The 14,631-nt window shown below is 44.0% G+C and overlaps 1 protein-coding gene across 2 annotated transcripts in view; it reads left to right on the top strand.

Moving 5' to 3' along the window:
* Positions 1-13,630, top strand: part of SPTBN1 (spectrin beta, non-erythrocytic 1) — a 205,977-nt gene extending 192,347 nt beyond the window's left edge. For both annotated transcript variants that reach the window (XM_077282706.1, XM_077282707.1), the window contains 4 exons: positions 2,993-3,231; positions 9,651-9,824; positions 10,350-10,392; positions 12,137-13,630. In XM_077282706.1, coding sequence (XP_077138821.1) covers positions 2,993-3,231; positions 9,651-9,824; positions 10,350-10,392; positions 12,137-12,352 — 672 coding nt within the window. In that variant the 3' untranslated portion in view covers positions 12,353-13,630. The remainder of the gene's footprint in view (positions 1-2,992; positions 3,232-9,650; positions 9,825-10,349; positions 10,393-12,136) is intronic.
* Positions 13,631-14,631: the final 1,001 nt, after the last annotated feature.

The following is a 14,631-nucleotide window of genomic DNA, read 5'->3' as shown; positions in this document are numbered from 1 at the left end:
GTTCTATCGACCACTGAAAACCAATAAAAATTCTCACAATCCATTGAAATTCCAATTTTACGATTTTCCTAGAATAATCATTTATGTACAGAAATCTCATCTGATTTGCTCCATCTTATTTTAATCTGTGATCCTTTTTTATGTTCCTCGAATTGTCTTCTGCCTCTGAGCTCAGTGCGCTGCACAAGTAAGGGCCCCGTCACACACAGCGACGCTGCAGCGATACAGACAACGATGCCGATCGCTGCAGCGTCGCTGTTTTGTCGCTGTGTGGTCGCTGGGGAGCTGTCACACAGACAGCTCTCCAGCGACCAACGATGCCGAGGTCCCCGGGTAACCAGGGTAAACATCGGGTTACTAAGCGCAGGACCGCGCTTAATAACCCGATGTTTACCCTGGTTACCAGCGTAAAAGTAAAAAAAAAAAAACACTACATACTAACCTTCCGCTGTCTGTCCCCCGGCGTTCTGCTTCTCTGCACTGTGTAAGCACAGTGGCCGGAAAGCAGAGCGGTGACGTCACCGCTGTGCTGTGTTTTCCGGCTGGCCGGTGCTCACAGTGCAGAAAAGCAGAACGCCGGGGGACAGACAGCGGAAGGTTAGTATGTAGTGTTTGTTTTTTTTTACTTTTACGCTGGTAACCAGGGTAAACATTGGGTTACTAAGCGCGGCCCTGCGCTTAGTAACCCGATGTTTACCCTGGTTACCAGTGAAGACATCGCTGAATCCGTGTCACACACACCGATTCAGCGATGTCAGCGGGACCTCAACGACCAAAAAAAGGTCCAGGCCATTCCGACACGACCAGCGATCTCACAGCAGGGGCCGGGTCGCTGGTACGTGTCACACATAGCGAGATCGCTACTGAGGTCGCTGTTGCGTCACAAAACTTGTGACTCAGCAGCGATCTCGCTATGTGAGACGGGGCCTTTAGCGTCCTAGTGATGCATCAGAGAAGCTTTAGACTTATCTCCTGGATTTAGTAGTGTAGACGCCTATAGTGTGATAACAAAATCTGTCTGTTGTGGTCTATGGAGGAGCATCAGTTACTTCAGTTTACCCACAATTTCACAAGACAATCCTTGATACCATTAAGTATCGCCTGACTGTATGTACCCCATGCTTTACACTAAAGGGATTGTCATCTTTACTCCTGACCTATTAGAACAAACAGAGAGAGGACAGGATTTTTAGCAAGAAAAGAAAGCCACTATAGAGAGCAGCTCTTCATCTAAAGGACATGGCACATTCGATAAAAAAACCTTGATTCCATTACAATTCTGGGATCTAGAGCTGATGTGATGTGATCGGTCACAACAGCGGTCTGTGACGTCAGGACGTATGAGGGAGTTCTGGTGCAGCCGCAGCTTTTTTGATAACCAGCATGGCATGATGTCCTACTACCACGATGACGGCGCACCAGGTCAGCGAACCAAAAGAGCCGCAGGTGCCAACGGGTAAGAGGCCGTACCTCCCTCACCTGTCCAGTGGTCTGGAAGAGAACGTGCAAATCCATTTGCACCAATTTAAGCAGGGAACCCCTTACTGAACTCATTATTAAGGGAAGTGAGGGATTGTTTAAAATAAACCGGTTTAACATTTTTTTTTTTTAATAAAAGACTAAATCTCACATTTGACAAATTTAAGAAATTTTGCCACTGTATAAAACATTCATACTTGCATTGCAAATCTTGTTGGCCTGTCCGGCCATTGCTTCCCCCAGGAATTCAGCAGTTTTTGGGGAGTTGGACCCTGATGATCCCCCTTGTTAAACCAAAGTGGTTTTTATTATGCCCTGTTAGCAGATGGAGTATAGGAATCTAAAGGCGGTCCCCTACCCCTTCCCATCGAAAACTTTCCACCAAAAAGCAATCTATATTTTACATTAGATGCAGTGGGTGACAGAGTTTACTATACACCAATCTCGGCATAGAGCGCCTGCCATTAATCTCTTCAGCCGTGTTATGATAAAGCTGCGGCTCTTTGCTTCATTTTATCCTTGGCGTAAAATAAGGGACTGGCGTTATGTGTACTAAGTAGTAAGTAGCACCGAGCTTCCATAACTTGCTAATCTCACTCTTCGAGCTGCTTCAGTGATACTAAATAGCAAAAACAAATGTCAGGGTGTGAGTCCTATCCTTAGATAAGCGATACTAGGAATCCATTGTTATTGAACGGCTCCTGGAGACGACTTCTTGACCAGTCAGCCACTGGAAAACATGGCTCTCTATGCCATCCCGGGTCACCAGCCAGCAGCGAACAACCAGAACTGCAAAGCACTCGATGGGCAAGGCCTTGGTTCTGTCTTTGTTTTGGGGGTAAATAGTCGTGTGGTGTTGAGTGACTGTGGTGGTTTCTGTCGTCCATTCTTAACTCCGATCCAATTGACCTTAATGATAAGCACTACAATAGCTCTGGTTACCAAACGACCTGTATCTCACAACTCCTAATTTCCCATCTGCTCTCCTGAAAATCCAATCTAACCAGGATGATGGAATTGGAAATGCATGGTGTAATTTCACTTTAATCTTTGCATGTCTTCTGATTGTTTTACCGCTGGTAAAATAGGAGTATTTTCAGAAACCAGGCCATAGCCCAGTATGTTTCTGACAATGCTTATGAGATCTGACCTGTTATTAATCCCCATCTATAGTGTGGTGACAGGACAGGGTTCTGTAACCGATGGCTTTACCCTATATTCTGGCGAAAAGGATTGAGGTACAGTTATGCACAGTCCGCACTCCCTGTTATCCACCTCTATAAATTAATACTAATCATATTGATACAGCTAATTGATTTTCTGCTTATTTATACTGGTGTCTGGTGTAAGAGCAGATTTTCTGTACTTCAGTCCTTTTCTGTAGGTGAGCTGCCGGCAGCCATTAATAAATGGTTTCTGTACAGCCGTGTTGAATAGTCTATAGGTGACCATCTTGAGCCGTGCTGTTCTGCATGGTTTGTCATATATTTATGCCATTCTTTTATGTTTTCAGATGGCCGAAAATGCTGAAACCAATGAAATGGTTAATGGATCCACAGAACAGAGGTCAAGTTCAAAAGAATCCAGTCCCATCCCATCACCCACTGCTGACCGTAAATCGAAAGCGGGCATGCAGTCGCAGACCGCCTCCACTCTCCCAGCCAAGACGCAGGACATTCCTTCCTCTCAGTTTGAAGGTTTCTTGCATCGCAAACATGAATGGGAGGCACATAATAAGAAAGCTTCCAGCAGGTATAGGGCAATGAAAAATGACTGTGTGTGGTATTCTTTTAATATAGAAGTCTGAAAAATTCTACTACTTCTGGTCCATCCATCCACCCACCATTGCATATACCTCCCTTTTTATCTAAATGGGATGACAACTCTGAGCTGATTAATATGGTATATATTTGTATCGGTTGATTTTCTGAAAAGCAAATTCCCTGCATAGACATTCATTTTAAAAATGACTTTGTGGCTGCCTGCAGCTACCATTAGGGGCAGTGTAAAACATACTGTAACTCATTGAACTTGGGAAGACAGTAGCAGCAACACCCAGGCTTCCTCTTGTTGTGCCTGTAGATAGCCAGAATCTTATCTTTAAATCTTTGTCTGTTTGGCATTTTGGGACTTGAGAAATTAATCAGCATGTAAACTTGGACCTTAAAGCTCCAGCATTCTTTTTTGTATTGCAGTGCTGGAGTGGTGCTACAAATTTAAGTTCCCTGCCCCTACTCTCATACTTGCCAGCCACCGTCTACACCTCTTATCTGCCTTGTTCTGGCTCTCATAGACTTGAAATGAAAGCTCATAACCGTTACTTCTGACTTAGGTCAGTCAGAAGTTGAGGTCACGAAATGGCTGTACAGGACCAGCTAAAGATGGCAGCTAGCAATGTAATATTAGGTGCAGGGATCTTACATTAGTAGCACCACTTCAGTACTGAAATGGGGGAAAAAATGCTGGAGCAGTGCTTTAAAATCACAGGAATTTACTTTATGGCGGTTTGATCTTAAAGCATAAGTAAACTTTTTTTTTTTATTATTATTATTATTATTATTATTATTGAGCAGCCTTTGCAAATGTATGAATCTTTGTAATATACTCCATTATTGTATTTTGCTTCCTTCTCTCTCAAACATAGTGCTGAAAGTGTTGCTTTAACTACCGTAACTTGTTCATGATCCTTTCATTTGCTGCTCCAACAATATATACAATCCAACTCCTTGTGTGAGCTTCTGTTCCCCTCCCCACATGCTCAGACACACATTATTTGTACATACTATTTGAGTATCAATTCTCACTAGAACAGCATGAAGTAGGCAGATAAAACAGCATTTCTCTATCGCATCATTGGGGGATACAGGTAACCATGGGGTGTATGATGCTTTTGCTAGGAGGATGACACTAGGCATAAGAGTTAGCGCATCCTTAGCCGTGTACACCCACCGACTGGCACTAAACTAATCGGTTTTAGCTTTGTGTCAGTAGGAGGCAGACACTGGACTGCACTCAGACCTGTCTCTACCTTAGGTTCATTTGTTGTGTTTTATTAATAATGTCCCTTTTTTTTCAGATTCTTCTATCTTCGAGCAACAGAGTATAACTGCTCTTCCCATCGAGCAGACTGAGCGTGTCTTGGGGTAGCTCGGCCGGGTGATCATTGCCACCCTGCCCCAGCCCGCTCACCCACCATAATGAGACAGTGCCGGAAGGAAGAAGGATCCACTTCCAGTGATCCCCTCCCCTCACCTGGGACTCTTGATGCCGTCTTTTCCACTGCGAGGAAGTAATTATGTATCCTTTCTTCCCCAGGCACTCTTCACAGTGGAGCTCCAAAAGAGGGATTCCAGGGGCGCTTCATCCAAAAAAAAAAAAAGGAGCACTGCAGTTCCAGGAGTATTGTTGGATAGCACTCCTGTTCCTTTAAATCCTGGTGCCGAAATACACATTTGGTATTCCTATTTAATTTGGGTCCCTGCTTCTGCCGAGGCCTACATCTCTGTAAGGCTGAGGCGCAGTGAGGAATGTGGCCTATCAGTCGTGGGGACTTTCCTGCTCCTTTTTCACCCAGTCTCCGCTTCCCTTGCTGCTTTTTCCAGTGTGGGTTCACTGCCTGCTCTTTGTGGTCTCCACCCACTTTTCTCCTCACCGGTGCCATTTCCCCACGGCCTGTCTGCGGTCCCTGAATAGCTCCAGCTATGGTTCCACACGCGGTCCTTCTCTAGCACCTCAGATCTCCTGCTTACCAGGAACGGATAGGCTCTGTCCCGTCTCTTACATTTTAAGCACAGCCCTCCTCAGTGGTCACTCCAATGCACCATCTAATCCCTATGCTTAACTCCAGGGAGACTCAATTCCACCCTGTACCTCCTCCCATTTTTCTTTGCAAGGCCAGATCGTCCTGTAAGAAAAAAATGCTCAAAGGCTATAATACGTCCCTCTGCTCAGACTGTGGAACTTCTACCATGGAAGGCCCACAGGAGCCCCACGTGACGTGCTCACGTGCTGTGAGAGTGCGCCCCCTGCCTCAGAATGGGCTGCCGCTCTATCACAATTTGTAGCCAACTTAACCAAGGTACCCCAATCCTTGATAGAGGTCTTGACTCGTCTAGCTAATCAACCTACCACTTCTGCTGCTCTGATCGCTTCCTGGGATGAATCAGATGCAGACAGCTATTTGTCCCAGCATGGCAGATCGCTCACAAGGTCTAGGATCTGTCTGGATCTCCTTCTCTTTCCACATCCCCCAGGATGGGACTCCATGTCTCTCTACATCTTTTCCTGGGGCAGCTCCACGCCACTCTGAGTCAGACTCCAATCTGGACTTGGATCAGACTTTTAAGTTACAGGACATGATGGACAGCCAAATATCAGCTGTTAATCAGACCCTTAGAGTCAAAGGAGACGAGCCTCGCTCCACGGAGCTCTATGTCTCTGTCAAAAAGACCAAACCCGAACTACTTAAAAAATGACAGTGCCTCCCTGAAGTATCCCACAGATAGGCACGTCGAGTCTCTTGTGACACCAGCCTTTGAGGCCGCGGGCGCATCCTTCTGCCCCGCTTTCGCCTCCACATAGGTTTCCAAGGTGGTCTCTACCTGAGCGAAACTAATGCATCTTCTTTCAGGCCATCTTTTTCAGACAGGTGTCATAGTCCCCGTCCCCACTCGGGAGCGTTTCTCAGGTTTCTAGTTTAACCTTTTTGTGGTTCCAAAGAAGGACATTTCCATGTGTCCTAACCTGGACCTCAAGCTCCTGAACAGATGGGTTCACCTTTGTCCCTTCAAGATGGAGTTTCTCCTTTTGGATATAGCCTGCATGGAACGAGGAGAATTCTTCTGCTCAGTGGACATCCAAGATTCCCATCTTCACGTCCCAATATGCGCTTACCACTAAAGATTCTTCCGTGTCACAGTTCGGGGTTCTCACTAACAATTCACGGCTCTCACCTTTGGCTTGACCTCAGCCCTCAGGGTTTTCACCAAAGTCATGGTGATGGTCATGGTTTTTCTACTCCCCAAAGGGATCCAAGTCATTCCCTGTGTAGACTATCTTCTGGTAAAGTCACTGACCTACCTGGAATGTTGCGAGAGTCTTTCGATCACTCTCAATAATTTTCCGGCCTAGGCTGGCTCGTCAACAGAACAATGTCCGCTCTGGTCCAGGCCCAATGTCTTGTGTTCCTGGGCATGCTGTTCAACGCAGCATGGGCCAGAGTCTGTATGTCAGTCTCATCGGATGGGGTGCCATTTTCTCACACAGTCCAAGGATGCTGGAACTTCTGGGAGTCATCTCTCCCAAACAACATTCTGGAACTCAGAGCCATATACTTCCCTCTCCTTCACCGACAGGACCTGCTAGCAGGTCGCCCAGTTCGAATTCAATCTGACAACGCCACAGCTGTGGCATACATCAACCCTCAGGGTCGTGCAAGGCAGTATTCTCAGAAGTTTTAAGGATTCTGTCACGGGCCTAGCAGTGGGTTCCTGCAAGCTCAGCAGTACACAATCTCGGCATGGACAACTGGACTGCCGACTTCCTAAATCACAAGTGCCTCTCCTCAGGTGAGTGGTCCTTGAACCTAGCAGTGTTAAAACAAATCTGTCAAAGGTGGGCACACCGGACATCGACCTGATGGCTTCCAGGATGAACAACAAGGTCTCTCATTTTGTGTCCAGGTCCCGTCATCCTCTAGCGATCTGATGCAACACCCTGATCCTTCCTTGGCCCCAGTTCGACCTTCCATATTGATGTCCGCTTCCATCTCTGATCTCCAGACTTGTCAAGAAGATCAAAGCAGAAGGGGTACCAGTCATCCTCATGGCGTCAGACTGGCCCAGAAGGGCTTGGTACACAGAAGTGTTCAACCTCCTCGCAAACATCCCGAGAAAGCTTCACGGCTGCCCAGACCTGCTTTCCAAGGGCCCCCTCCTCCACCAGAATTCACGTTCTCTCAATTAAACGGCATGGCTGTTGAAGGCACAGTCGTGAAGAAGGCAGAGTTTTCTACTCAAATCATTCAGGCCATGATCAAGGACAAAAAACAGTCTTGTCGCATTTACCATGGAATGCCTTCTTTTGCTGGTGCAAAACCAATCAGGTGGCATCCATGTCATTTTCTTTTCCATCCCTCCTGGCTTTCCTGCAGTCTGGACTAGAATCAGGATTATCCTTCAGTTCTCTCAAGGGTCAGGTTTACGCTCTCTCTCTCTCGATCCTGTTCCAAAAGAACCTGGCCTCCCGCTTTCGGGTCAAGACCTTCTTGCAGGGAGTCGCACATTCGGTTCCTGCATATTGGCCTCAATCTTGTCCTGACCTTTCTCCAAGGACCCCAATCAAGACATCGACGACTTTGCTTTCCGGGAAGATTTCCTTCCATATTGCAATCACTTCTATCAGGCGGATCTCCGAGTTGGCATCTCTCTCGTGCCTCTGTCCCTCCCTCATCCTACACCAGGACAAGGCAGTCCTGTGACAGGTTCTTTCCTTCCTTCCTCCCCAAGGTGGTATCTCCCTTCTACCTTAATAAGGACATTGTTCTTCTTTCTCCATTTCAGCCGCAGGAACAGTCCCTCCACAAGCTGTTAGGGCCCTCCATCTCTATCTCTTAAGAACTGCATCCTTCAAATGCACAGACTCCTTGTTCGTTATTCCAGAGAGTCATCATAGAGGACTTCTCGCCTCCAGGGCCACTATCACTCGTTGGATCAGCTCTGCCTTATTGAAGGCATATCGAGTCAAGGATAGATCGCCCCCACCAGGAGTGAAGGCCCACTCCACCTGCGCTGACTTGGCCTCTGCAACCCAGCTCCGCAAAGCTGCCACCTAGGCCTCCTTTCATACCTTTTCCAAATGCTACAGAATGCATACTTAACTTCGGTCGATGCGTGTCGCTTGCAGGACTTTCCTGCAAGCGGCAGTTGCCCATCATCCTACCTGATCTGGTCATTATTCTTCTGCTTCCCACCGTTAGGACTGTTTTTTGGACGTCTCATGGTTATATGTCCCCCCCAATGATGCGATAGAGAAAAGAGGATTTTGGGTACTCGCTGTAAAATCCCTTTCTCGGAGCAGTCATTGGGGGACATAGCTCCCACCCTAGTTTCATGTTTGTGCTAGGTTTAATCACGTGCTTGAAGTTAGTCTTCTTGTTGCTTCTACTGCTTTCTCACTAACTGAGCTTCATGCCAGTTGGTTGTACCCTGCAGAGGAGGAACTAACTTTTTTCATGGCTAGTGTCAGCTTTCTAGCGACAGCAGTATTCACCCTATGGTTACTGGTGTCCCCCATCGAAGGCTCAGAGAATGGAATTTTATGGTGAGTACCCAAAATCCTTTTTTTTTTTTTTGCATGTTGTTTGAGGTAGAATTACAAAGATGCATAACAAGGCTCATGAATAATTTAAAAAATAAGTTAACCTTAAAATACTTTTAAGCAGTAAGTAATAGAAATGTCGGTGTTTTTAAAACAAAGTCCACAAAATACTGAATCCATTAATGTAGCGTTTATTCTCTGAGTGTTAAATATAAGACTGTATTCTCTGAATGTAAGTATAAGGCTTCTTGAGGGCCTGATTGAAACTCTGCAACCGTTTATCTCCATTAACCTGATTGTAACTCACTACTGCACTTTATTGAATAGTTGTTCTGAAAGAGTTACGTATCTCCAAATTTCACCCCTCCATTTATTATATCAGTGATGGAAAAAAAAATCAACTTTCTAAATATAATTAAAAAAAAAAATTTGCATACCATGAGATTTACACACTCCTGGTATGCAAATTTCACACTTACTGTTAAAAGTTGCCACCAGGCAGCTGGACCGAAAGTTCCTGGTGCTGCGTCACTCCACAGAAAATAATGTGATCTTCTCTGCACAGCTTCATCTTGAAAACTTTCACGAGATCTTGCTAATTAGAGCAGGAAAAAAAGCCTCTAACAGAGTTCAAAGTTGTATGTTTTGTACCCCATGTAATAACTGAAGTCTATGGCTCTGGCACGTCTGAATCCTGTTTTTCGGTGGTTTAGACAGAACCTCAATGGAGTCTCAAAACATGATGTGAACCCGGTCTTAAAACTACAGATTGTCGTCATCATCTTTATGCTTCTTTCACACGGTCACCACGCTTTGGGTCAGCTGATAACTGATGTGTTCCTTCTTTTATTTAGGTCTTGGCACAATGTATACTGTGTGATAAGCAACCAAGAAATTGGATTTTATAAAGACGCCAAGACTGCAGCATCTGGTATTACCTACCACAACGAGATCCCGGTGAATCTGAAGGAAGCCCTCTGTGAAGTAGCCACTGACTACAAGAAGAAAAAACATGTGTTCAAACTGAAGTGAGTGGGCTGAGCTGTGCCTGTCTTTAGGGTCCAATCTTCTTAATTTATTTGAAACCTTGTAAATGTAAAAGATAATTGGTCAGTGTGGGACAAGGACCGGCTCCTGTAATTTTCTTGTGTACAGGGCTGTACCTGTGTTGGGTGTAGGGGTTGGAGTTGCGCCTGGGCCCTGGAAACTAGAGGGGGCCAAAAGAACCCCCTGGCCCATATGAGAAGACCATTACTAATGTAGGCCTGTGATAGTTGAGGGCTATGTTAAAGATTTTGCATTGGGGCCCACCAGCCTCTGGGTATGCTTCTGGATTTAGTTCTTTCACTGTATGCTGCCCCCGTATACTGTTGCTCATACACGGTCATAGTGTGGCAGTCACTTCTGTTGTTTCTGTAGATGTAGGATGTCCTCCTACATGGCCAGAGGGGTAATACATTTCTACCATTGTGCTTGGGATGGGACTGGTGTACATTAATGTAAATATTAATTGCATATGCGTCATTCATTCATCTTCTGTTTCATTTCTACAGACTGAATGATGGTAATGAGTACCTCTTCCAAGCCAAAGATGATGTAAGTTCTCCTATATTCCATTGTTAATTAGCAGTGTTTTATACATACAAACCCCAATGCAAATGTTTTTTTTTTCTGTCATATTTTGCAAATATGACTATAGTCTTTTCAGTACAATATATGCAAAGTAAAAGTCTAGTAGGATTGGTTTTAATGGTGCTTCGCCCCATGTTCTGTACATTTTGCTCTTAACTAAGCAGAAAAGAATAATATCCATTTATCGTGTGTATAGGATATAGCTATATTACACACTAAATATTCTATAGAGAGATGAGAACATCATGGCGTTACAGGCCCATAGCCCGCAGCTGCACGGCCATTGTGATGTGTCGGGTTCAATGCTATATAGACCATTTTTGGATTCATACCACCAGCTATAGAGATCTCTAGATCCTGAACAGACTCAAAAATGTCAGATATGTACATGAATGTAAATACTTCTATCCACACGCCGCCTCTGTCATCACCGCACTCTTCTCTCTTCGGGTGCCTCCAGTACATCCATGTAGTCTGATCACTCTTACAGATGAGCGGTCTGTAATACACTGTGTGTTATATTATATTATTATACAGGAAAGCTCCAGACTACTTGCTGAAATGCAACTTCTCCACCGAGTATTCTCTTTTATTACCTGCGATCACTTTTAAATAAGTATCAGATAGTATCCATGACAGTGGAGCTACACATTAAACAGCCTTGTACAGTGCGTCTTTCCTTAGTACCTAAACCAAAAAAGTGCCAGACACTAATGCTGGGATTACACGGCACGATCCATGCTGTCATACAACTTCTGTCCCATGGTTGTTTAATTGACTGGTTAGACAGGACTGGTCCTGTGCCTATAGAATATCATGTAGCACATCTCCGAGTTAGAGGTTAATGTGCTGCCGAGAACGATGTGTTTTTTTTTTTTAGCCATTTTGAATTGAATCTGTCAGCAGGTATTTGCTATGTAATCTGACAGCAGCATAATGTAGAGGTAGAGACCGGTCTAAGGGGTAAGGTTTCTCCTTATGGAGAGTGACATACCATCTCTGGCTTGTCAAGGTAAGGAGGCTTATTCGCCGTGCAATGCTCCTCTGGGAATTTAAATATGCAAATTGCCTCTTCTGAGAAAAAGAGGACTTTACTCTATAGCGCCACCTATTGGAAGTAGCGATCCTACAAGTCACAATCAACCCTTTAATGAGTCGTGCAATATGACTTAGGATAAAAGCCAAATCAGTATCCTGATTCCAGTGATGTATTATTCAGTTTACTGGATGCAGCAGTTATGATAGAATCGGTCTTTTCTGCTGCAGAACAAATATTGGAATGCTGATCCCTGTATAACCCCGCTGCAACAACTGATTGGCAGCTCTGTGTACATTTTGCATAGGTAGAAAGCTGCCAATCAGTGCTGGGGGTGGAGTTAGACCAACAGGCACATGTCAGCTAGTACTGAAGTGATAATCTCCTGTTAATAAAACACTCATTTTATTGAAACAAACACACAGCCCAGTAAGTGACACATCGCTGGAATCGGGCTCTCAGCCCCTACATCATGCAGCTCTCAGAACACATTTTAAAAAAGTGTCTGCCGGTTTTTTGCTATCATCACACAATGAACGAAGTTTTGTTTATCATGTGATTGCAAAGTCAAAACAACTGTTCCTACCAATTCTCATTCCCTGATTATTTGCTCATCTAAATGGACCATAAGCCAAATACTTGCCGACATGTAACCTGGAATTTCTCTTGCAGGAGGAAATGAACGCATGGATCCAGGCGATCACAAACGCAATCACAGTCGATAAAACAGAGGTGTCTCTGAGCACACAGAGCACTCCAGCGTCCAGCCGGGCCCAAACTCTGCCAGCCAGCGTAACGGTCACCACAGAGTCCAGCCCTGGCAAGCGGGAGAAAGACAAAGAGAAGGACAAGGAGAAGAGATTCAGCCTCTTTGGAAAAAAGAAGTGAACTGCAGCCTAGAACAAAAATAAAAAACAAATCATAAACCACTGCACTTCTATTACATTTTTATTTCTTTCAGTGAAATGTCAGCATGCAAGCTCAGAACCAATACATTACTCCGTGCCTAATGTTCCCGGGAGAGATTTAAAAAAGAAAAAAAAAATTAAAAAAAAAAATTATTTATAGTATGCTAAATAAAAATATGGAGGCACACAAGTTTTAGGGGCATTGGGCATCTGGATGAGAGAGGACCATTTTTTTTACTATTATTTCCCAAAGGCATTGTAGAATAAACCTCAATATTTAAACTCGTCCTCAATTTTGTGAGGCTGTCTTGACAACAACCCACCCTTACTAATATTGATAAGATATGCAAGGCAGCGGTGCTTTAACTCCTGATTCTTAATGTGATTGTTCACATCACCGACAGATGTATAAAGTTCAGACCCATCGTTCACTACCATTCCCACAAGAGCTAGCATGGAGTTTGAGAGAATCCGAATATGTGGTAGCCGAGTGCAGACACTTCCTTTTTTTTTTTTTTTTCTTTTGCCAGTAGATTGATTGGGCACCTACTTATTAACACAACACAGCTTTCAAGCGTCACGTGTGTATTCTCCGAATGTTGGTGTTTAAGGAAAGGATTAGCAGTTTTAAATACTCCTGTAATTTTACAACTTTTCTGTTTTTGTTTATATATTTTCCTTTTTTTTTCTTTTTTTTTTGCTGAAATACACTATATTGTATGTTTCTGATTTAATTCTAGTACAAACTATAACTAGATGTATAATAAACCCTTTAAAGGAATCCTTGATGTTAAATGTACAAGTGAAATGAAGCATTTACTGGAACAAAAAAGTAATGTTACTCAATTGATTACTTGCTTGTCGGCTACAGCACTGTGTTATAATTTTGCTACATTATTTTGCTATTTGATACATAGTGTGCATTTCTCTGTCACTGTAACTATTGTAATGAGAATTTACATTTTACTGCACAATCAGAATGACCTTTATTAGGAATGATATCCTCCCAATGACTGGGCCTGTATTCCTGGAACTGGCTTTCAGTTGAATGGAACTGTACCTTTTTGGGGTTGGGGTGGCGCCGCGCACTTGTGGCCATTGCTGAGCTCCAGCCTCCATTATGCACTCCGCCTGCCGGTGACGTTTGGAGGTGCAGTTCAGTAATGGTCCCGATTGCTGAGGGTTGCTCAACCCTTGCTCTAGAATTTTGCCCTATCTGTTAAATATATGCTATGTCATTAAATGCTTTTAAAAATGACAGATACTGGAAATTGTTGGTTTCTTTCATTGCTTGCTATACTTTAGGCTCCGATGCAGTGTTAATTGTTGTTTTTAGCACAAGGAAAATTAATATTTTTTTTTTTCTCGGATGGTTAAGTTTGTGATCGGATAATAGTGTGTATACAGGAGGCTGGCAGTGTTTGGGCACTTCTGCTCGTCTCTCATTGAAGGAAGGTTTACGTGTTTAATGTGGTTTTCCTTAATGAGCGCAATAGACCTGAGAAACTGGAAAGGTCTGAAATGCCATGTATAACAAACAGAACACAGTCGGATGATTAAATGCTTCTGACGGGAGAGACCAAATTAGTGCGCCGCGGTGGACCTGAAAGAGCAGCTGTAATTAAACACAACATCTGCAGAAAAGTATGGTCTTGCTGAACTCCTGTCCCAGAAGATGCATACCAGGGTGCTTAGTCTAGGAACTGCACCCAGTCTAACTTGTATCCGCTGTTTTTAAATGGATCGTTTGTCTTCATTAGCGTTTTGTCAGTACTTGGAATAGGAACTTCATTTCCCAGTATGGATTGCACCAGCCATAGTCTGGGATCCTGCAGTTACCCTTGTATGTGATTTGACAGACAGGAGAGCAGGAGCAGAGCCCAACCCCACGTCCTGTAATCTGTCTTGGTGTCTCTGCTGCTAAAGATGGACTACACTTAACTAAAGGCAGCAGGTCAACAATTTAGACAAAGGGGAGACGCCTCCCAAGTCTACTATGCAATATTTAGTATTACAAATCTTTCAATCACAAGTGTAGAAACTATCTAAATTATTCTAATGTATAAATTGTCCTGGAAATTTGCAATTTTCACACCCCTATATAAGGCAGGGGTGTCTACAACCCTTACTCCACTCTTCTGCCTGCAAACCAGACCAGGAAAATGCCAAACTTTCCCATTAAAGGGATGCCATCATCAGAAAATGACCTATATTTTTAAATCAGATTTTTGTGTTGAATGTGTTTTTTTTTTTTTTTTT

The sequence above is a fragment of the Ranitomeya variabilis genome, chromosome 2 (assembly GCF_051348905.1).
Source record: "Ranitomeya variabilis isolate aRanVar5 chromosome 2, aRanVar5.hap1, whole genome shotgun sequence".
NCBI classification, from domain to species: Eukaryota; Metazoa; Chordata; class Amphibia; order Anura; family Dendrobatidae; genus Ranitomeya; species Ranitomeya variabilis.
This window is presented reverse-complemented; position numbering and strand designations above follow the sequence as displayed.